The sequence below is a fragment of the Cryptotermes secundus genome, unplaced genomic scaffold (assembly GCF_002891405.2).
Source record: "Cryptotermes secundus unplaced genomic scaffold, Csec_1.0 scaffold1230, whole genome shotgun sequence".
In the NCBI taxonomy this organism is placed as follows: Eukaryota; Metazoa; Arthropoda; class Insecta; order Blattodea; family Kalotermitidae; genus Cryptotermes; species Cryptotermes secundus.
In genome coordinates this window covers 717,511-740,597 of record NW_019743170.1, presented here as the reverse complement: position 1 = coordinate 740,597, position 23,087 = coordinate 717,511, and the positions used below count along the sequence as shown (strand labels likewise).

The following is a 23,087-nucleotide window of genomic DNA, read 5'->3' as shown; positions in this document are numbered from 1 at the left end:
TTTTAAGGTGGTGGACAGAAAAGAAAACTTTCCTGCTTTTAAGGTTCCCAGGTGGCACAAGTCTTTCTGGCAGACATTTTAGAGGCAGGGTAAATCGTTAGGAAGTGTACTTCGATGTTAATTTTTTTAGATTATTACACGTTGTGGTCTGGGAGGCACGCGGTAGCGTGGTTGGTTGAGTGGCTATGCTACAAGCTGCAAGGTCGCGGGTTCAAGTCCCGATGAGGTCATTTGATTCTTTTCAATGGACCTAATCCATCCAGCCGCACTGTGGCCCTGGGGTCGACTCAACCTCTAACAGAAATGAGTACCAGAAATTAATTAAATAATTTTCCCGGGGAGTAAAGCGCGGCCGGCGCGTAAGGCTGACAACCTTACCGCCATCTTTGAGCCGATTGTCTAGATCAGGCATGTCAAACTCAACTTGTACAGAGGGCCACCTCAGCCCTATAAATAATAGTCCAGGGCTGCACATCAAAATAGAAATATACATTAGATTTTGATACAAGGAAATTTAATTCTATTTATTATTTAGGAATAATTTCAATATAATTACCTAAAGTCACATATCTTACAGTTTTAAAAAGCAAGAGAATGTCATTTTTGACAAGTATCAAACAGCTTTTCAATATGTAAAAAGAGAGATTACACAAGAAATTATGTTAGAAATAGCAAAACATTGAATTTCCTGCAGCCTGCTAATTTATGTCTGCGTGAGACTTCTTGTCTTCTGGTCTGTTGGAAAATTGTCTTTACAAAAACATTTCTACTAAAATTTTAATATTGATTTTAATATCAATTAGCTCTAAAAGTTTAGGGGCCGCATGTTTGACACGGTTGGTCTAGATAATGTGGAACCCTCAACGTCTCGCAACGCTATGGGCCTTCACGGCCTGATACAGGGATAGCTTTACTTTTTACTTTTACACGTTGTCTAGGGAGATATTATCGAAGACGTTTCGGTAATACGTGCTACCACCATCTTCAGGCTTTCAAGTCGATCAGGGGCTGTACTGCGTTCGATTGGAATTTCGAGAGCTGTATTACAGTTAAGTGACCGCCTCTGTGGTCTAGTGGTCAGGGTCCCTGCCTACAGATCCAGAGGTCCGGGTTCTGTTCCCGGCGCTACCACATTTTCTGAGAAGTAGTGAGCATGGAACGGGGTCCACTCAGCCTCGTGAGGATATTTTAGGAGCTATTTCAAGGAAATGGAGGCTTCGGTCTAAAAGAAACCGAGATTAACGGCCTTGGGGATTTGTTGCGCTGACCACGTGACACCCTCTCTCCGCTAAAGTTGGCACTAACTTCGCCGACAAGCGGCGGTCGCTCGGTCGGTATAGTTCGCTTGCGGACTCAAGCCACATAGTTTCCTTTTTTTTTCATTACAGTTAAATTGGAAATGTTACCCACATGTCCTCAGTACACAGACCAGCGTCTTAGTACTCTTTAGGGAAATAATCGTTAAATATTATTATTCTTCGCGATGTGACGCCGTGTAGTCCGGCGGAAGTTCACCAACTTTTCTGAGGAACGTACTGCTTCCTTTTTCAGGGCCGAAAAGTAAACCAAGCAAGAAAACTGTTGGTTGCATGGGCTATTTTTCAGCCCTGAAAATGGAGGTAGTACGTTCCTCTGGAACGCTGATGATATATCGGACTACACGGCTTCGTATTTCGTGAAGGTAATATTTTTAATAGCCATGCTGTGCTAAGCTAAGATCACTGTTTATTTTGAGACTCGAACGAAACAGATAATATACATTCCGTGTACGAATTGCGGAGTTTTTAAAACGTTAAAGCAGCTGGACTGGATAGCTGTCACTACATGAAACAGTTATAATAAAAGTGACAGTTGTTGCTGGTCTTGGGCTGTACGTTCACGGTCCTACTTACGAACCCTCAAACTTGAAGCACGGCCCTCAGTTAACCTTGTTTTTGTGTCAAACATTACGTGAAAATGGCGGAAAGATATAGCCAAACATTAAAATAAACAAAACCCCACTCAGCAAAGCAACACCACAAACCGTCTGTGTTTTAAATAATCACGAATGTTACAACAAAATTTCTGCTCTTTGAATTGTTTACTTGTAGCACATTCAATTTGTTAGTTCAGCTCAGTCGGTATAGCGACAGTCTACGAGCTGGACGGCCCGAGTTCGATTCCCTGTAGTGCAAGAATTTTTTCTTTTCTCCACAGCATCTAGACCTACTCTGGGGCCCCCACCCAGCCTCATATTCAATGGGTACTGGGAGTAAAGCAGCAGGGGTGTTGAGCTGACCACTTACTTTCATGTAGTGTCGGACGTCGAGAAAAGTGGGTCTATACCGCCACGCCCTCATGTCTTCATATCATAGTGCTTACCTAATTAAGCACAGGAGACAACTTTATAGTGTTGAACGAAGAGACCTGCGGAACAGCTACGACTCCCATGTTACTGCGCGCTGAAAAGTAGTCTTCACGTTCATTTATTTCATCCGTTCTTAAAAGGCATTTATATGTTGTTTCGGGGGGGAGGGGGGTTGAAGTGTCGTTAAGATATGGTGCTGTGCATTAGTGGCACAATGGACACGCGCGTTACAGAATTTCGACAAGGAATTTAACATTTTAACTTCAGATTCCGGTAGCAACAAAATGGGGCGTAGATAGTGCTGTGTCCTCGGCCCCCGGTTGACTTCGTGCCTTGCGCCCCCGTTACAGGAGATAGTCTTCTGTGAAGAAATGCCCACAAGAATGAAATGAAAAATATTTCTGAAATAATAAATAGGATTATACCTCATCGCAACCCTTTAGTTATTACATTGCACTCTAGTAGAATTGTTATAACTTTCCTGTTTGAATATCTTTAGTATTTATGGTTTCTTTTTATATCTTTGGTTATTTTTGGTTCAATTTTTAATTGTTGTTGGTGTTATTACTGCTACCGTTTTTGCTATTATTATTTTTGTTGATAATGAAAATATTTCATTTGATGCTAAACTTGCTGCATAGATGAATAGAACTAGTATTCCTCCAACCTACTTGTTGTGCGCTCTGAATTGTCGGACATACATCTCAAATGTAATTGTTTATAAAGTCTGTAAATGCTCTGGTAGATGGATGGCCGAGGGGTCGTAGTTCGAGTCCTGATAGGGGCGAGGTATTTTTCCTCTCTGCGTCATCCAGACAGGCTCTTGGCTCACCCAGACTCCTATCCAATGGGTACCGGGAGCTCTTTCCCCTGGGGTAAAGCGGCCGGGCCATGAAGCTGACCACTCAGCTCCATTAGTGCTGAAGTCAAGATCTGTACCTCCACTCCCCCCATTCAGCTTCATGGTGTAGTGCCTAATTACTTCACTTTACTGTTTTATCTTTCCGGCAGTTCGGTTCGTAGCCGTTAACGATACGCTATAAGATATTTATTAAATTCTAATAGTTCAAATGTTGAACGATCTTATTTCAGGTCCCTTTGTTGATTTTAAGACAATATTTCCTAGATTAATGTCAAGGAGAATGAGGTGGGCAGGTCATGTAGCAGAATGGGGGAGACGAGGAATGCGTATAGGATATTGGTGGGAAAGCCAGAAGGAAAGAGACCACAGGGAAGACCAAGGCGTAGGTGGGTGGTTCACTTTACTGTTTTATCTTTCCGGCAGTTCGGTTCGTAGCCGTTAACGATACGCTATAAGATATTTATTAATTTCTAATAGTTCAAATGTTGAACGATCTTATTTCAGGTCCCTTTGTTGATTTTAAGACAATATTTCCTAGATTAATGTCAAGGAGAATGAGGTGGGCAGGTCATGTAGCAGAATGGGGGAGACGAGGAATGCGTATAGGATATTGGTGGGAAAGCCAGAAGGAAAGAGACCACAGGGAAGGCCAAGGCGTAGGTGGGTGGACAGTATTAGAATGGATCTTAGAGAGATAGGATGGGATGGTATGGATTGGATAGATCTGGCTCAAGATAGGAACCAGTGGAGGGCTCTTGTGAACACGGGAATGAACCTTCGGGTTCCATAAAATGCTGGGAATTTCTTGTGTAGCTGCAGAATTGGCGGCTCCTCCAGTAGGGCTCAGCTCCATAAGTAAGTAAGTAAGGGTTAAAATAATGAAAAATATGAAGAAAGCAGTCTTCTGGGATTTGGCACCGTGTATATGTGGTGTTAACCGACGTTTCGGAGGAACGTATCGCCTCCATCTTCAGGGTAGAAGAAAAAGTAAAAGCAGTCTGCTTTTACCGTTCTCACGGTCTTGTCGCTTGCAGATTTCTTATACTTTTTCTTCTACCCTGAAGATGGAGGCGATACGTTCCTCCGAAACGTCGGTTAACACCACATATACACGGTGCCAAATCCCAGAAGACTACTTTCTTCATAGTCACCGCCGTGAAAACCTCAAATCTTACAATGAAAAATATGTTTCAGCCCTGAGCCCTATGAATGGAACCCTCTTGTTATGAACTTATCAGTTTCGATTTATGGTCCGAAGTGGTAAAACACGATTCTTCTGCACAAACCATTTTCTTAAAATCCGAAATGGCAAATTTTCGTTGAAAGTTGGCAAGTCATTCGGATTTTCACACATATCAACACCATAATAAAGCCTGGTTTCCGTATAAGCGTGGAGACTACCGTATATTCCATAAATCGTTCCACCAGTTTTGTTGAGTTTCAGTCAGGGGAGAATCTCACAAATTTGTATTTTGTTATCCCCGTTTTTAATTAAATTTATGCCTGATAATCTTGAGAGAACACCGTCAATAGTTCTGCATTCTACAGTTTGAAGTAAACGTTTCTCAAAAGTACAATTTCTTTATTAAAACCGTCACAATACAACTATATTAAGGTCAGTGCCAAGTTTGGATTTGCTACATGTTTCGCCTATTAAAAGCCATCATCAGGCAAATACAAATTGGAGTATTCTATGTTTTGTGTACTTTAATAAATAGTTTTGGAAGCTTGTGATGTAGATGTAGTAATATTAATGTTAATTATTTAGTCAGTATTACAAAGTATTGTCCGTTCTGTAGGGAATTTAAACAACAAAGTTTCTCAAAAGGTTACGTTGCTCCTGTCCTTAATTACGACGCCATGAAGACATTGGGGAGTGGACGTAATAGCTCCATGTATTCTTAACTCCGGCACTAGTTGAAGGTGGGCAATCAACCTCACGCCCCTGTCGCTTTATCATCGGGGAAATGACCCCCGATATTCGTTTGATAGGAAGCTGTATGGGGCCCAGAGGCCCCGATTTCTCGGTCACCCAGCCCCTAGCCTGTTTTTTCTTGAGAAACTAATAGTCGCTAAGGTTACCAATGCGTTCCTAGCTGTTATAATACCCGAAGGTTCATTAACGTGTTCACAAAAGCAGTTCCGGTATTTGTCCTCCGGTGGGAAATTCAAATATACAGGATGATTCTAAATTATTGTCGAGGTTTCCATGGCCTATAATTTTCAAACGGGAAAGAGAAAAGTAAAACTGCTTACGGAGTAGGAAAGTGTAACTCAATCAAGATATCAGTGCGTCGATTACAGCTTTTGCCAAATAAAACTTTTTGAGTTCCACTTCCATATTCCATCAGCAGTTTTATTCTGTTGTTTCCGGTTTGAAAATTGTAGGCCATGGAAATCCTGTAGTAATTTAGAATCACTCTGTACATACACAGGATTTTTCTTCGTGAGATTAGTATCAGGTATCTTCCTGGAGGTAGAGGCTTGCCGGCCCGTAAGCTGACAACCTCACCGCTGTCTGTGAACCGATTGTCTAGAAAATGTGGGAGCCTCGATGGCCTATTACAGGGATAGCTTTGCCTTTTTTTTTTTTAAGTTGCCTGCACATATTATGGTATACCCTTGTACGTAGAGTAGATGGATTTCAGTGTTTTACGTTGAGGGGCTGTTCATGATCTGTGCCTGTTCACTAAGCAGGTTGGCCCAAGCCATAACTCTTCTGACTACGAAGAGTTCTGTCTTCTGGTATGTAACGCCGTATAGTCTTGTAGAGGTCTACCAACGTTTCAGGGAAATACGTATGGCGCATCCGTCTCCAGAGTCAAAGAGTAGGCCAAGGAAGAAGCCGGCGGAAAGCCTCACATTCAACGCTTCAGATTTTCCTTTGGAAAGTGCACGGTTCGAACCTCGAAACACTGAGTATTTTGTCTGAGAATTTTCGTGCTTTTCCTCCTTCCATCAGAATGGATGTAAAAATATCTTAAATGAACCCTTTGAAAACCGAACTTCATCTAAATAATATATATAAATCCCGTTCCTACCTCACAGGAAACACATTAAGTCACCGCTACAAAGCCCAACCAGTTAATGCTGTTTAGGTAAACAGACACTGTTTACTCTCAGAATCAGCAGGTGGTACATGTACTAACCACTAGCCTCTAAAAGGCTAAGTTACGATTGCTCTTATCCCCAACATTTCCAGTTTATTAACATTTGCCGTCATTTTTCGCCCCCAAATCAAGAGTACAGTAGGCCTACATCATTTTAATTACAAAAAAATATTCTTTTTGCTCGCCGCTTTGGTCTGGTAATTAAAATTCAGTTGATTATAAATACGAGTGTTAAGGGTTGTGTTTATTTCGATCAAAATGAATTTGGGCTTGGAGGGTTGAATATTTTGTGAAAACCAAAACGCTGTCGTCATGTCAAGAAGGCCGGAACGCACTCCTTTATCATTCGACACTCTGTGATCTTCACTTACTTGCAGAGGCTTTGAATAAACTACAAACAAACTGGAAGAGTATCACTTGTGGGCTGTCCATGACTGATTATCATGCGATAGCTTAGGCGGTTAGTCGCCGGCTTTCCACAGCGGCGACCCGAGTTTGATCCCAGGTCAGATCACGTGGAATTCGTATTGAAAAAATGAAACAGGCATGTTTGCTCTAAGTGCTTTTATTTCCCCCACCAGTTCTCATTCCACCGACTGCTCCACACTCATCATCTATCATCCGGGGCTGGTACAGTAGGCCAATTAGTGGCCGACGTAACAAGTGGAGTCAGGCTCACCTCCACCCCAAGAATCTAACAAAAAAGCTCTTTACGTAAGGATTCTGTCTCCTTCGTGTGCGATGCCTTTTGTTCCTAAGTCCATGAAAGAAAGATGAAATTCCAGATGATGAGTGCGTGGACCGCCAAGCCATTTGGCCAAGGGATGCAGTCGGGGTTGCCGTGTTGCAGGGGTCTTCTGGGATTTGACACCATGTATAGTGTAATAGGTCGTTACCAACTTTTCGGTAGCTCTTTCTGCCTCTCTTTTCAAGACCAGAAACTGATCAGTACACAATGTCCCATCCAATCTTCGAATTAACTTGTTTGCGGAGCCGTCAGTTGTGTTGTGGAAGGCCTAGCTGAGCGATATGACCAAGATTTGTATTCTGTCCGGTGCTTTGTCAAGATTTAAGGGATGTTTGCATTTGAATCCCCCAATCTCCCACCGGGTCGGCTTCATGATTTGTCTTAAGCGGGGTATACGTGTCGGGTTTGTCGTTTTCCGTTTCCCGTAGAAACTTAACCCAACATAAGTCCCAGTTCGTTGTGAGAGAATCGAAAGATGACAGCAGTAACCGGCAGTGTTTCCATGGCAGGTACAGTTAAGTCTCGACCTTAGCCGGAAGAAGGTACCTCTAGAATTCTGTGTTATTATAATTAATATTATCATGCCTTTTCAGAACGTTTGAAGTTCATAGGGTGCGTATTCAGTGCAGTCATGATTTTAGAGTGCCTTTCAAGCGCTACATGGTAAAGTTCTCCCTGTAACGGGCCGTGAGATCTCGAGACTCGCACATTTTTCTAGACATTCGGCTCACAGATGGCGGTGAGGTTGTCAGCTGTATGCGCCTGCAGACCGCCCTTTACCCCCCAGGTAGGTTCCTGGTAGCCATATTGTCCAAGCCGGCTCTGGGGCCCACCCAGCCTCCTACCCAATGGACACTGGGCGTAAAGCGACACCTCCAACTAGTGCCGAGGTCAATACATGGGTCTGTACCTCCACTCCCAGTACGCGTAGTGCATAATTAGTTCAGCACAGGGACAACTTTACCTCTACCACAAGGGCTTTAATGTGTAAGGGTGGATGAATGGAAGGGTTAGCTGTGGAACCCATAGCTAGATGTGGAAACTTTCAATTTTTCCCGTTGAATTTTTAACGGGCGTTCCACTGGTATTGATTGATTTTGTCTCAATCGTGTGTTCAGAGACGCAAGGGGGTGGATAGTTGAGGTCGTGATTTTGTGGATTGCACACCTTGACAGTTGTATAGCCAGTTGATATCGGGGAAAAGTATTCGAGATTGATATGGATTCAACTCGATATATCTCGTAATTTTCATGTAGCATAAAATTGCCAGTATGTTTGGGACAGTTCGTAGTTGTTGAAGATTGGAACTGCGCTTTTGCAGACAATTTGAGGGGACGTTTCGGTTGATTATTGAGAAAGAGGAACTGTGGGCATGCGTGACAGGCCTGTCATGTAGATAATAGCAGTGCGAATGATAAAGTGAGAATTGTTTTATTTAAATACTTCAGAATTTCTAATTCCAAGTTGGGCTCGTTACTACAACTTATGTGACGTATTTATGTTCGTAATGTAAATTTTTACACCATCCGAAAGATGGAAGCAGTAAGTTGCTCCGAAACGTTGATATGCTTTATCTAAAACATATTTCAGGCTCGCCATAACTTCAGCGGGGAACCAGATGGATGAAAAGTCCTTACATGTTCAATAATATGAGCTGTATGGCGATTTGGGTTCCGTTTGTACATATATTGTTAATATATAGGAGTTCGAGTCCCGATAAGGGCAGAATTTCTTATTCTTTACGTTGTCCAGGCCGGTTCTGGGGCTCACGCAGCCTGCTATTCAACAGGTACCGGGGTTTCATTTCCTTTGGGTAAAGCGGGCAGGACGTGAAGCTGACCACTTACCTGCCAAGGTCAAGAATACGTGGATTCATACATACACGTCTTAATGGCGTAGTGCTAGATTAGGGACAACTTTATCTTAATACATTTATAATGATGACGCATCAGTTTGCGTCAGTATCTGATGACGCGTCATCAGTGATGATTACGACACAGTATCTGTCAGCCAAACTACACGGCATCACATGCCAGAAGGCCGTGATTTTATTTCGCGTTCTTTAATGTCCAGTTTAATAACCTGTGTTGTAACAGACGTTTCACAGTCTGTGTAGACCTTGGAAACGTGAACCACGATTTCGTTGAAAGGCCCGTCTTTTGAGTCAATGGGGCAACAAAACCTCCACGGTCTCGTCGTGGAAGGGGAATTAGGGCGGTATTTCGGATGGCCGAGGGTAGCTTACGATCACCATCCCTGTGCAGGGCCAGTGCAGCTCTGTATTACTTGGTCGGGGAAGGGAGGGAGTACTTTCACTGTTGACGGGCCAGGGACCTACCTGTTTGAGCTGACGTCATGGACAACCAACCAGTTGCCGAGATGCACAGGCGGCTAGCGGCCGACTACCTGTTCACACAGGCGGAGTAACTCTTTTGCTTCAGTATAAAAAAGTTCTTGTTAAGCTAAGAGTGATTTTCACGGTTCGTGATTTTGGCAAGGAAGAGGGGAACGCGAATAAGAAAGATTTGGCTGACCAGGATTGGCTTGTAGTGTAGAGGAAGGAGTGTGTTCGGTGTTGGTGTCGTGTTATTGAAAACTGTACCGGTAAGAAGCGACAGTCGGAGCTGTAAGCATTACATTGTGTGGAGCAGTTGAATGTTGTGAGGTTTGCGAAGACACTAATTCTTTGCACATTTGTTTACCAGTGATTGTAGTTGTTTATAGAGACACGCTGTTTCATAAATGAAATTTCTATTTTTTTTTTCAAGTCTGTTTCATGTGAGCTGTAAGTGACGTGTTATTTCGTATCACCTGATATAGTTACATAACGCTTGTGTTGCAGATGCAATAATAATAATAATAATAATAATTGAATACGTATGTGTGGCATTTTGAACAGACTATATTTTTGTTGGCAGTGGAAGTGAGCAGTCGATTTCACCCGTGTGCTAAACATATCACGTCTTATTTCATACGTGAGATTTTTAAGCCCTCATTTTAGTCACTGTGTGGTTTTGCAACTGTTTGGTTACTGTCACCGAGAACTGCTTTTCGTACGCATTGTGTGGAAAGGACTGTTGGACTAAGTCCAACATTTGGCCAGTTTAAGACGTTTACATATAATTTTTTTTGTCATTGGCATTGTTTACATGTGGTTGTTTTACCTTTTTGATTTCTGTTTTGTATAGTTAACTAAGTACCGATGAAGTGTTTTTATAAATTTCACAAAGTGTTCGGAATTTTCTAATTGGGCACTGAAGAGCTTGTAGCGTTATTAAGGTGACTGATGTCACCAGCATATGGAAGTGTCCAGAACAGAATGGCGGGCCCATACAACTGTTGCCTCCCGCAGCCATCGTGTCCTGACTGACACCTTCGGACTCTTTGTCTATTTCATAAAGTGACGAAATCATTTGTGGCGCTGAAAATCTTTGTGTGACGAAAGCGTGTCTGGGAGTGGCTCATGAGTTTTAAGTGGGTTAGTGGCAAGTATTTGCAGTGGTCAGAACATAATCAGAGGCGTGGACAGGGTGCCGCTGTCCGATTTGTTATGAGGCCCATAGCGATGCAACACCAAATGGGAGACGAAGGTTCGTCGGAGGTGACGTCATCCTGTTCCCCTGTGGGGGCCGCAACAGCGTTAATTGGTGGTCCCTCTACTGGTGGTAGTGGTGTAGGTGATGTCATGAGCCCTGCACATTCCCTGGGATCGTCGGATATTGGGGAGGTGGACCTTGAATTTTGGGATCTGGATCTCAACGCTCAGAATGCGAGAAGCGGTCTTCATTCGGGGGTTCGGCATGTTGCAGGACCCCGCTCGGACACCAGCGGCTCCATTTCAGGTACTAACCACTTTTATTTTTGGCGAAAAACATTTAAATCTTATCTGAAGTTTTGTAAGGCCGTGCCATACCCGGCTTTCCACGGCTGGGGCCCAGGTCAGATCATGTGGGATTTATAGCGACACTGAATCAATTTTCCTCAGGGTACTTTTGTTTCCCCTACCCATTCTCATTCCACCAATTGTTGCATACACGTGCATCACCCAGGTCCCACTACTCTGAGGCTATCCGATTCCGAGGGTTGACAAAAAATGAGGGGGGGGGTTCCTTAGAACTGTTTCTTGCATGTTGAAATTCTACTGACTGGTAGAACTCGAGCTAGATGACCGATGAGTGAAGGCGTGTTGCTCAGAGAGGGAGCTCCAAGGTTGCGAAGTTGTCAGGACGTGCGGGAGCAGTCGATGCGCTCTGCAACTTGGTCAGCACCGTGCGCAGGTCCGCTGTTTCATCCTCCCGCGAAATGAACGCCATACGAACCAAAACCATATAAGGGACAAATGAATTTATAAACACACAATATTAGAAAAGGGAGTGTGAGAAAATATTCTAACTTAACATCCACAGTGAAGGTACAAACATTGATAGACAAAGGAAACGTTAAGACAGAAGCCGAACGGGTGTACAAGCAACGTGTTACACGCGGTAGCGTAGTTGGTTGAGGGGCTATGCTACAAGCCGGAAGGTCGCGGGTTCAAGTCCCGATGAGGTCATTGGATTTTTTTCAGTTGACCTAATCCTTCCAGCCGCACTATGGCCCTGGGGTTCACTCAACCTCTAACAGAAATGAGTACCAGGAATTAATTAAATAATTTTCCTGAGGAGTAAAGCGCGGTCGGCACATAAGGCTGACAACCTTACCGCCATCTTTGAGCCGATTGTCTAGATAATGTGGGACCCTCAACGTCTCACAACCCCATGGGCCTTCACAGCCTGGTACAGGGATAGCTTCACTTTACTTACCTTTGTTTGAAAAAATTTTCTCTTCGGCACATATTTGGCAACTTACTGCTTAATGTGCGTGGAAACGGATGTAGGGTCCGTCATTGATTTTAACCCAAATTAGAATGTGTGTACAGATTTTTAATAAGACCCCGCAGTATCAAATTTCATGAAGATCCGTTAAAGGGGTCTCGAGTTTCTGAATGCTGATGGGCATTTACACACACTCTCACACTCACTGGAAACCAAATTGACGCGTACTTTCAACTTGTCGTTATGAAGGAGCGAAGACATGTAAGTCTAAATAAAATCTTAATGTTACTTTTGATCATGACTATATATTTTATAGAACCTTTGATCTGGCGCTGTAATGATCGTAAATATCAAGTTCTGCGGGGAATTTGTTTCTTCAGTATCAGAAAATTGGCTACCTAGCCTGAGAACTGTCCCCATGCAGAAGTTTGCAAATTGGTGTTGCATTTCAAAACCATTTGCTCGTGGATGTACTCCGCATGACGCCATATGTAACGCGAGTTTTATGACAACGCCTTGCTCCCTGATGAACCTTCTTTCGAATTGTTGTGAGGCCATGAGTTTAAATCTTGACTGGGACACCGATTATCGCTACTGAAGTACTGTGTTTTGCGATACAACGCCTTGTAGTCCGTTGAAAGTCAACCGACGTTTCGGAGGAATATGTCGCCTCCATCTTCAGTGTCTAAGATAAAGCCGAGCAAGATACCAACATGAAAGCACTGCCTGTCGCCTGCTTTCGCTCGGCATATTCGACCATGAAGATGGAGGCGATATGTTCCTCCGAAACGTCGGTTGACTTTCAACCGACTACACGGCGTTATATCCCAGAAGAAATCGCATAACCACCTCTGTGAGGCCTTCAAATCCTACAAAGTTTATCGTATTTTTTTCATGCACAAATATTGTCATAATAAATGAATGGAGCTATACCTCCGCTCCTCCATTAAATTAATGGTGCTTAACTAATTAAGCACGACACGACACTCCATTTCACATCGTTAATCAAATGTAAACTGTCGTTACATAAAAGAGACACAGTAGTGAGTTACGGGATGGCAGAGTTATGCCCTCAGTTAAATGGGTTCTGATCTGGATCGTCAAATATTCTTGGGCGTATAACTAAAGTTAAACAGTTTTTGTTTACTTCAAGTTTGACCTTGAGGAGCTGGGCCACTGAACTGTGTGTATACCGAGATAAGCAAGGGAATGTCATATTTGTGTGTGGTTAAAAATTGAGGTTAGGGTCTCCTTAATCCCATGTTGATGGAATTAGTCTGTCGCTTAAAAGTCAGAAGTGCTCATGCGCACATTCCGTCACGAAACCTGTAGCCCGCGTTTTTCGTTGCGTACGCACGTATGCTGCCAGCAAACGTTGAGATACCTGCACTAGCCAAGCACCGCTCCATGCAGTCGCTTGCCAAGGCGTCGCACTGCCGAGGCCATGACAGTAGATGAAGCTGCGATCTGGAGTTCTCACGGCCTTAAAGTTGTCCATGAACTTAGTTAGTTAGTTATTTAGTTAGTTATTGGAGAGGGTGGGTTTCCCCATGCACTTAGACCTGTCTTGGTCCATTGTGGTTCCCTCTATGATATTCTACCAGTCTCTATATCCTACCGGTACTGGTGCTTACCATCCGTCCCGCCCACCCAGCGAGCCCGGCTCTACTAGCTGAGTGGTATCTATAATGCTTCCTCCATCTACCAGAGGTATTAGCGACTATTGTTGGGCAGGAAACGTCCGTAATTTTGCTCAGTGGCCGCCTTTGGAGACATGAGGTTCTTTTACGTGCCGTAAAGCTACGACACGGGACCCACGGCTCAAAGTCCCTCCCGGAGGACTTGTTCCCTGAATTTTTCCGCCCTTAAAAATTCGACGACCTCCGCCGGGTATTTGAACCCGCGTACTACGAGTAATGAGGTGGGAACGTTACCTCTAGACTACGGAGGCCGCTGTCCCTGAACTTAGTTTCTAAGCACCATGCCATCAAGACCTCGGTATTAGATTTGAGGTGAATAGTTAGCCTTACGGCCTTGACTCTTTACCTCAGACGAAATATCCCTCCGGTACCCATTGTATAGGAGGCTGGGTGAGTCCCACAGCCGACCTGCACGTTATGGGCAAGAGGGAGATATTATGCCCATACCGGGACTCGAACTACGATTCCTCGGTCGTCCAGCCTGTAGCCTAGCCACTATTATTGCCTTGTACAATATGGCATTGTGTAGTTTCGTAGATATACGAGGGAGTTCAGTAAATAGGTCACAAATGAAAGTAAAACAGCTGTAATGGACGTAATGTATGTATGTAAGGGGTGGGCCATAAAAACCGCCCCCCCCCCACTGCGGCCTTCAATGATCTGTTGTGCTTTAATGGACGTAATACTCGTAGATCTTCTATGTGTACCACTAGGTAGCAGCACAGTCCAGCTTCATGACAGTCTAGGTAGCAGACGCGCATGCTGGTTTCAGTAGTCAAAATGGCGATCGTGCTTGAGGGTGTACTACCAAAGAGCAGCATTATGTTATGCGTTTCTTGTGGTCAAAGGGACTCAATGCACAGGATATTCATAAAGAAATGTTTCCTATTAACGGTGGGAAGTGTTTGTCGCGTATGTCGGTTCACAACTAGGTGGAGACATTCTCTCAAGAACGTTTGAAAGTCGCAGATGATGCCTGACCAGGTGCTGAACTGGCTGAGAGAAGTCAGAAGTCTTGTATGTTGCGGGTTTCGACGCACTGGTAAAGCGATGGGACAAGTGTATCAATGTTGGTGGAGGACATGTCGAGAAATGAAAGTTTTTTTTTTATTTTTTGGTTTCTAATATTGACGTGTTTTGCGTTTTATATCCATGTATGGCTTATTTACTCATTCTCCCTCATATTTATTTTTTTGTAATCATACGCTTTCACTATCGGGACTGCAGACTATATAGCGTTGAATGACAGGATTATACATGAATTGGACAGGATGAGGAAGGATGCTCTCGTAACCTGAGATACTGTCACCGCCTCTGCCTGGAGGGACAGAAAAACCACGAAGACACTCAGTTTAGCCTTTGCCTTGGCCAGGAATCGAACCGAGCACCTCCGAATCCAGGTCATGCTCGTTATTAAAAGACCAACCCGTCAGGTCCTCTCGGAGGAATCTGATTACTTCGATATCTCGAAATTGACATCGATATCGTACCACAGACAACCGATATTCGAGATATCCTCCAAGTATACTTTCCTTTGCGTGTAGTGAGTCGATGTTACACGATGCAACTCGTCCGCCATCTTGAGTGTCTGAAACCTCTGTTTACCGATATAATTTGGTTGCCCATTGTGTTTCCGTTAAATAAATGCAGTTGTGCATACTAACATGGGTGCTGAAAAGGATGGCTGGTGAAAAGTGAAAGACGCGTCCGTTTGAGCCAGAACTTCGTATGATGGAACGCGCAGACGATAAGGAGCCATAGAACTACCTTTGGATTTGAGGTATTCTGCAATGGAAACGGCTTGTAAAGATGGATGGACATGTAAATAATGCTAGCTGTGGAACTGATAACACTCCTTGGTTCTTAGCTTATTACTTTATATACTAAATAAAGCTGGATACATAGAGAAGGACCAACAGTCAGTTAACTGGTTAGTAAAGTGTGCAGTGAAATACGTTAGAAGTTTTTTATTACATAATAAATTTACCAAAAATGTTCAAAATGAGGTCCCCCTGTTCATGCCACAGCTCACAACGCTGTGATACCGTTCTGTATATTAACTGGCAGGTTTAAATCTGAACATCTCTATTAATACGAGATAATATTTTACGGTAACTGACTTTTGGAACGCTCTGTATTTTCCCACGGTCCTGAAACGTATCTCAATTTATAACATGAACGTCTGTCATAATTCCTTATTCGGCTTACGATAATTCTATCTTCAGGAGCTAATTAGAGTCACAGATCGAGAACTACTCTTAACCCTTCTGCCCTGAAGACAGAGGCAGCGTGTGGGTCGAGCTCACTGCTCCATTGGACACGCATTGGTTTAGAGCAGGCATGTCCAACTTCAAACAGGTTGTGATCAACATTTCAGTGTCAAAACTGCCAGTGATCTACCATCCCCTCCTATCATTACACCTTTCTTTAAGCAAAACTTTTGGTAAAAATAAAGAGTTCACGTGATAAGGACAGAGTAGGGACTTCCCCACAGTTCACTTAACACACGTGTAAAGCAATTTTCACGTAAGCTATATAAGAACAGAAAAATAGGAATGACTAATACGTACTTGTATTTTCCTTTCAAAATCTGAATATAATCATATTATATTACAAGTGACTTCACATGCTTTTCACGTATAATTTCTTTATAGGCCTATGAGATTGACCAAAAATCGTCCCGCGATCGATGCGGTGGACATGCTCACATCACGTCCCTAACTTCGCTGTAAAATCGAAGGTACGGTTGTACCTGCGCTCAATTTAGCACCGCTCCATCAAGACGTATGGGGGAATGGAGGTATAGTTCCTTACCCTTGGAAGGAGCTTCGGGTGCTCGTTGGGTAATATGCCGGGTGAGCCCTAGAACCGATCTAGACGCCCCTACCGGAACTCCAGCCCTCTATTTCCTATACTGACTGAGCTAAGTCGAATGTTTAAACGTTTCCCTACATTTTATATTAGGCGGACAGCGTGTGAGAGAGGTGCAGTGAGCTTGGAGGGAGCCGGAATAGCGACGAGCTACTGACTGGATAACCGGGGTTCGATTCCTGGCAGGCGTAAGATTCTTGTTTTTTCATTAGCGTCCAGACCGGCTCTGGGGCCCTACCCAGCCTCCTATCCAATAGGTACCGGGGGTAAGGGGTCCGGGACGTGAAGCTGATCAGTCAGCTCCATCTAGTGCCGAAGTTAGGAATATGTGGATCCATACCTCCACTCCAGTACGTCTTCGTGCCGTAGTGCTTACTTCCGCACAGGGACAGGTTTACCTTTAGTTGTAGTCAGCTTGGAAAGTGACTTACTAACAAGACCTTCATGATAATAATAAATGCTATATATGTATAATGCGTGGAGCTGTACCTCCACTCCGCCATACAGCTTGGTATCCCTTTAAAAATGCCAACGTTTGCATTTTGGCGAAGAATCACATTGCAGCCTTCTGGGCTATGACAACAGACAATCATACTGCCTCCATCTTGAAAGTAGACCACGAAGACGTATCCCTCCGCCAGTTGGTACTCACCTACAAGACTGCACGGTGTAATATTTTTATCGTTTGCAGCCTGTTGCGTAAGTACAACTAATAATACAAATTCAACCGTCAACGCAACTTTTTATTATTTTTGGTTACACGACATGTTTCGACCCTTAAAGGGTCATCTTTAGGTGTTTTCAGTTACGCATTATTAATTACTGAATTGTAAGGATCTCACGTTGCAATTCAGTAATTAATAATGTGTAACAAGAAATACCTGAAGCTAACCCAAATTAATAAAGAAATTGTTGCATTGACGGCCGAATTTGTATTGTTACACAGTGTATTGTTTATTTCTAGTTTACTTAACGACATTGTCAGAATCCCAGACTGTACCAAGTCGAATGACTAGATAACAGCCACTAATGGGTTGTGACACCGTGTAATCTCGTAGGCGAACACCGCTGGGGCAGGGGAAGATTTTTCTTCCGCCTACAAGGCTACATGGTTTCGTAACGCAGAGGTACACAACATAGACAGTCCTCCGTTGAACTTTCAAATTAAGAGAACAGAAGGGTAAAGGATGTGGAAGGAAGTGGCCATGGTTTAATTTGAGGTGCAGCATTTTTACATTTTTCAAACTTAACGTTTTGGGACCTTACCTGAAGCTCGTATTCATTTGAGCCCTTTAGAAAGGTTTATTGTCAGTCCAGTGATGGATACAAGCGCTTTCTGGTGGGCCCAGCTGATGGGCAGCTTTCCTCCGTTATGTCTGACGATAGATAACAGATTCAGTTTCCGAAACGTTGTGTTTTAAAGAAACTCAGGACAATGAACAACAGCCATGATACTCCAGTTGTTGTACTGCCGTGCCCTTAACACATCACGTATAGGCGAATGTTCCTTGCAAATTTACGGCTCTTAAGAGAGTACTGACTGACCTTCACTTGTTTAGTGGACGACGTGCAGAAGTTATGTGTATACAGTTCTTAATATGTCCTTCATTCTATTCACATGTGTTTGAAGTTCAAGTCAAAATTTACCTAATCCTTCCAGCCACACTATGGCCCTGCGGTCGACTCAGCCTCTAACAGAAATGAGTACCAGGATTCTTCCTGGGGATAAAGGGCGGCCGGCCTGCCCGTAAGACTGACAGCCTCACCGCCACCTGTGAGCCGATTGTCTAGAAATGTGGGATCCTCGACATCTCACAACCCTATGGGCTTCCACGGCATGATACCTTTATCTCTCTCTGCATACTTCGTAGGATTAATACGAAATTATGAGTTTTGCCTGAAAATTGTCGTATGCCTTTTTGAATACTTGAATGTTATGAGTTCTGCACTGCGAACACTTTATGTTGACGCAATGGAAGGAAATATTCTAAGAAAATGTGCACATTCCTTCAGATATTTCTGTACAGATTCTCTGTTGATTTTTCTCGATATAACTGCAGCTTAGCATTACCGCCATGTTTGTGATCAGAGGTCCATATCTTCATGGAGCAGAGCCCTACACAAGGAACTCATAGTCGCCACTTATTATGGAATTCAGATTGGTGTTGCCCGCTGCATGAGTCCGCAACAGGACTCTGAGGTGCACCTTATTTCCAGTGGACGCCTCTCGTCCCAGCTCTTCAACACAAACACTTACTGTTTGTGGAAGAGACCATTAAGATAGATTTAAAGTGAGTAAATTTATCCCTGTGAAACTGGGGCACCTCATTTTAGCGGTTAGGCTGTGGTCTGTACGAGCAAGGAACGGGGAGGGTTCGATTCCTGCCACGGGCACGAAAATTTTCTCGGTAAGGTCCAGATTGATTCTGGGGCCCACGTAACCTCCTGTACAGTGGGTACCGGGTGCTGTTTTCCCGGGGATAAAGGGGCAGGGGCGTCAAGCTAATCACGCACCTGCATCTAGTGCCGAGGTTAAGAATGGTGTTGCTGTACCCTCACACCCATAGATGTCTTCATGGCGTGGTGCTTAATTAAGTAAGGAGATAATATTACGTTTACTTTTCATAAAGTTGTCTTTTGCTTAATTAAGCACCACGCAATGAAGACATGTGGGGGAGTGGAGGTATAGTCCCTCCATTTTTAACCTTGGCAATATATGGTGAGTGGTCAGGTTCACACCCTTGCCGTTTTACTCTCCCGTTGCTCATTGTGTAGGAGGTCGGCTGAGCCCCAGAGCCGGTCTCGATTCTGTGGCGAAAAGAAACATATGTTGCCCCTACCGTGAATCGAACTCCAAGCCCACGGTCGTCCGGCCCGTAGCATAGTCGCTATACCGACTGAGCTATCCCGGCTTCTAAGTGTGAGACGGTAGGTAAGTGCGGTAATGAACACGCCAGCGTCTGAGTTAATGTAACCAGTTGGGCCGTGCCTGAAGCGAAAACAGTTTCTCCCTTTGAGGTACACTTTTTTTATTCGGTCGGCAGCGGTGACGTAAGACCGCGACCCGCTCAGTGAAAGTGACACAGAAGTTTGCTTGAGTACCCAGCAGCCATCGTGCTACGTACCAGAGACTGTTGGAAGTCTGTCCTACTGAAACTCAACGGCAAACTTACTTATCGGCTGACGACAGCGTGGTAGATAAATGTTTTGGTTTATTTATTTATTTGTTTGCCTTCCCCTTTGACCGTATAGCTGCTGTCTGGACGGCCGAAGAATCGGTGTTCGATTCACGACATTGGCAAGAAATTCTTCTCCACAGCGTCCATACTATACCATCTCTGGGGTTTACCAAGCCACATATCTATTCCCGGGAATATGGCGGCCGGGGCTTGAAGCTGAAGTTACGGATTTGTGGAGTTGTACCTCCACCCCCATACACCTTCGGGATTCGTAGGCATGTGTACTTTGTGACCGCGATTTTGTTTTAGAGAGTTTCCGAAAATTAATTGATAGTAAACTACATTTCTTGCGTATTTTCGTAAATTAACTACTGTGTGTTTTCCATATGGCTTAACCCCCCCCCCCCCCAGAAATTAGTTACAAGCCTGTTCCGAACTTAGAGATATTCTTTCAGTGGTCTCGTTATATACAGGGTGCCCAAGGAGGAAATGTCAATATTCTGGGAGGTCATAGTGTCTCATTCTAAGCAAAAATTTGTGTATATACGTGTCCTATTCCGAACGGTTTCCGAGATAGAGCTATTTCACTGTACAGTTCCAAAACTGCTGATAAGAAAGATATCACGTACTGTTTCTAGTACCGGTGTTTATTGTTCAAGCGACAAAGTTGGTACAGTTTACCTAGCATAATACCGTATTTACGCATGTATAGGCCGCAGCACAATTTTCAGACAGAAATTATAGAAAAAATAATTTTCTTGGCATATTATTTCAGGAGTAGAAATTATGCCGACATTTGGCAACGTTTAATTTTTTTTAAATGAATTGTGATTTCGAATATAAGCCGCACCCTAGTTTTCCTCTTGAATTTTTGGCAAAAAATGTGCGGCCTATACATGCGTAAATACGGCACTTTATCGAAAATTCTACCGTCAGCATCAAATGCACTTTGCAACTCGCGTGAGGACATGGCGTGTTGCTCGTCTGTACAGTGTATACTACAGTGTTAATAGCTATATCTCGGAAACCGTTCGGAATAGGACTCATGTATATGTACACTTCTTTGCTTAGAATGACCGATATTGTGACCTCTGTGACCTCCCAGAATAATGACCCTTGCTCCTGGGACATTCTGTTTATATTTTATACACAGTTTGTTATAAGGACGTACATGTTTCAAAACTCTTATTCATTCTGTTCCAAAAGGCTTAACAGTTTTCCTCTGTAGTCATGCATTGTTCCATTTCCCGCATAAATATTTAGTTCCATGCGTATTCATATGTAATGTTGTCTGTGGAGCTGGTTGACATAGCACAAACACCCGTAACTCCTCTTCGGCACATCGGCGGCTCAGAATTTCGCTGGAACACTGTCTTTGCCAAAGTTTTTCATTGTTTTACTCAGTCCTTCAAGTCTGAATTCCAGGGTAATTCAAGGGAGAGTCAGTAGATAGGTCACAAATGGCTATAAAACGTAAAACATGTCATACTTGAACCTGTAAAAGAACATCTGTTTCTCGACGAATCCTCCACCAACATTGATACACTTTGTAAGATTTGAGTNGTTTTACCAGTGGGTCCGAAGCCGCTGTGTAGAAGTTATTTGACTGTTGTCTCAGCCACTTCCGCACCTCCGTTTCAAACCTCTTTTCATCTACAGCGAAACGTTTGCCGCTCAGTTGTGAACCGCTGTCACCGTCGTCAAAGACGTTGCAAATAAATACAACCATTTTCCAGAAATTTTTACAAATCTGTCTTTGTTGTTTGTTTGGTTATTGATCTTGATCTCTAACGTTAAGGGTAGAACATAGAGCGTGTTTGAAAATGATGAAGTTGTCTTGCAGCTTAACTAATCAAGCACTACGCCATGAAGACGCGTGTGGGAAGTACTGCAGATCCACGTTTTCTTGTCCTCTGCACTAATTGAAGGTGAGTGGTCAGCTTCACGTGCCAGCAGCTTTACACCCGGTGCCCATTGGATAAGAGGCCGGTTGGGCCCCTGATCCAGTCTGGACGACGTGGAAAAGAGAAAAATTTTACTCCTACCGGTACTCGAACTCCGACCCATCGGTCATCCAGCCCATCGCATTTTGAGGGACATCATCAGTTGTATTTGTCGACATATTTTTAGAAAGATTAAATCGAGGATAGGAAAGGCAGGGCATGTAGTATGCATGTCAGCAATCAGGTATTCATCCAACGTTTTAATGGGGGAATCCGAAGGAAAGGTCTACTTTGAAGACTAAAGCGTATGTTGGGGGGGGGGATAATATTTAGAATGGATCTTAAAGAATTAGGATGGGAGATTTTGGATTGGACTCATCCTTCCCTGGAGAGAGATCAGTGAAAGGTTCTTCTGAACCAGGAAATGTACCTCCGATTTCCATGAAATTTATTTTATTATTACTTTATTATTGTTAATGAGATGAGACAGTCCACTTGGTACTGCGTTCACTACTGGCCTATTATACCAGCCCCAGATGATAGGTGAGGGTGATCGTGGAGCAATTGGTGGAATGCAGATTGGCAGGAAAAACCGAAGTACTCGGAGAAGACGTGCCCCAGCGCCACTTTATCCACAACAAATCCCGCATGTCTATACCCGACTTCGAACCCGGGCCGCCGCGGTGGAAAGCCAGCGACTAACCACCTGAGCTGTTGCGCGGCCGTCCATGAAATGTAAATTTTTGGATATGTAACTGTTAGCTACTCACTGTGTCCCGTGTAGTTCAGCCAGCCAGTCAATCGCTGTGTGTACTGTCTGAGGAGCAGGGGCTTCGTGGAACTGTGTGTGCTCTTTTCTAAGAGACATACATCCCCCCCCCCTAATTTGAGCGCGCTCTCTCCGAAACTCCGCCCAACCCCCGGTCTGCCTTACCCCCAGGGAAAGGCAGACCCGGTACTCAATTGGATGGGAGACTGAGTGGGCCTCAGAGTCGGTCTGGACGCTACCAGGGGCAGAACCCCGGCCATTCTGCCCGTAGCTCGTCTCTTCTCAGCAGACTTCGTATTGTGCAGCAGAAGTACCTAATAATGTTTTCAAGGCTGCGTATGGATCTGTCTTCAGCTGTTAGCTTATTTCTAGTAAGTCTGGAAATACTCAAACGGGGTCAGAGTTCGCGTCTAAAGCATCCGTCGGTTCATCTGTTTCAAGCTTTCGTGTAGGAACTATCCTATCACTACATTTATTTCAGAAGTCATCCGTATTAGCACGAACTTTGACCTTTATAAGTCGCAGCCTGCTTTCAGTTCGAATACCTCAACCTGCGGGTAGTAGGGGGCGATGAAAAGCCAACCCAGTGCCTGGGGGTGTAACTGGGCCATTCTGTTCCTGGGGGATATAAATATGGGAACGTGGCTCTCCAGGTTGGGGGAGTCTCAAAAATGTCTGAGTCTCTTGGTACTGGGACCCGAGAATGCGCTGACGAGGACCAGCAACAGTTGTGAACTACAGATA

General features: G+C 43.9%; 1 protein-coding gene across 7 annotated transcripts in view; it reads left to right on the top strand.

The window, feature by feature from the left end:
* LOC111874015 (ecdysone receptor) overlaps positions 1 to 23,087 on the top strand; it is a 513,347-nt gene that overhangs the window by 411,509 nt on the left and 78,751 nt on the right. The window contains exon 1 of one of the 7 annotated variants that reach the window (XM_023869126.2): positions 9,413 to 10,909. The exons of the other annotated variants lie outside the window; for them this stretch is intronic. Within the exon in view, the coding sequence (XP_023724894.1) occupies positions 10,531 to 10,909 (379 nt within the window). The 5' untranslated portion in view covers positions 9,413 to 10,530. Of the gene's footprint in view, positions 1 to 9,412; positions 10,910 to 23,087 lie in introns of those variants that run through there. 7 annotated transcript variants of the gene reach the window in all.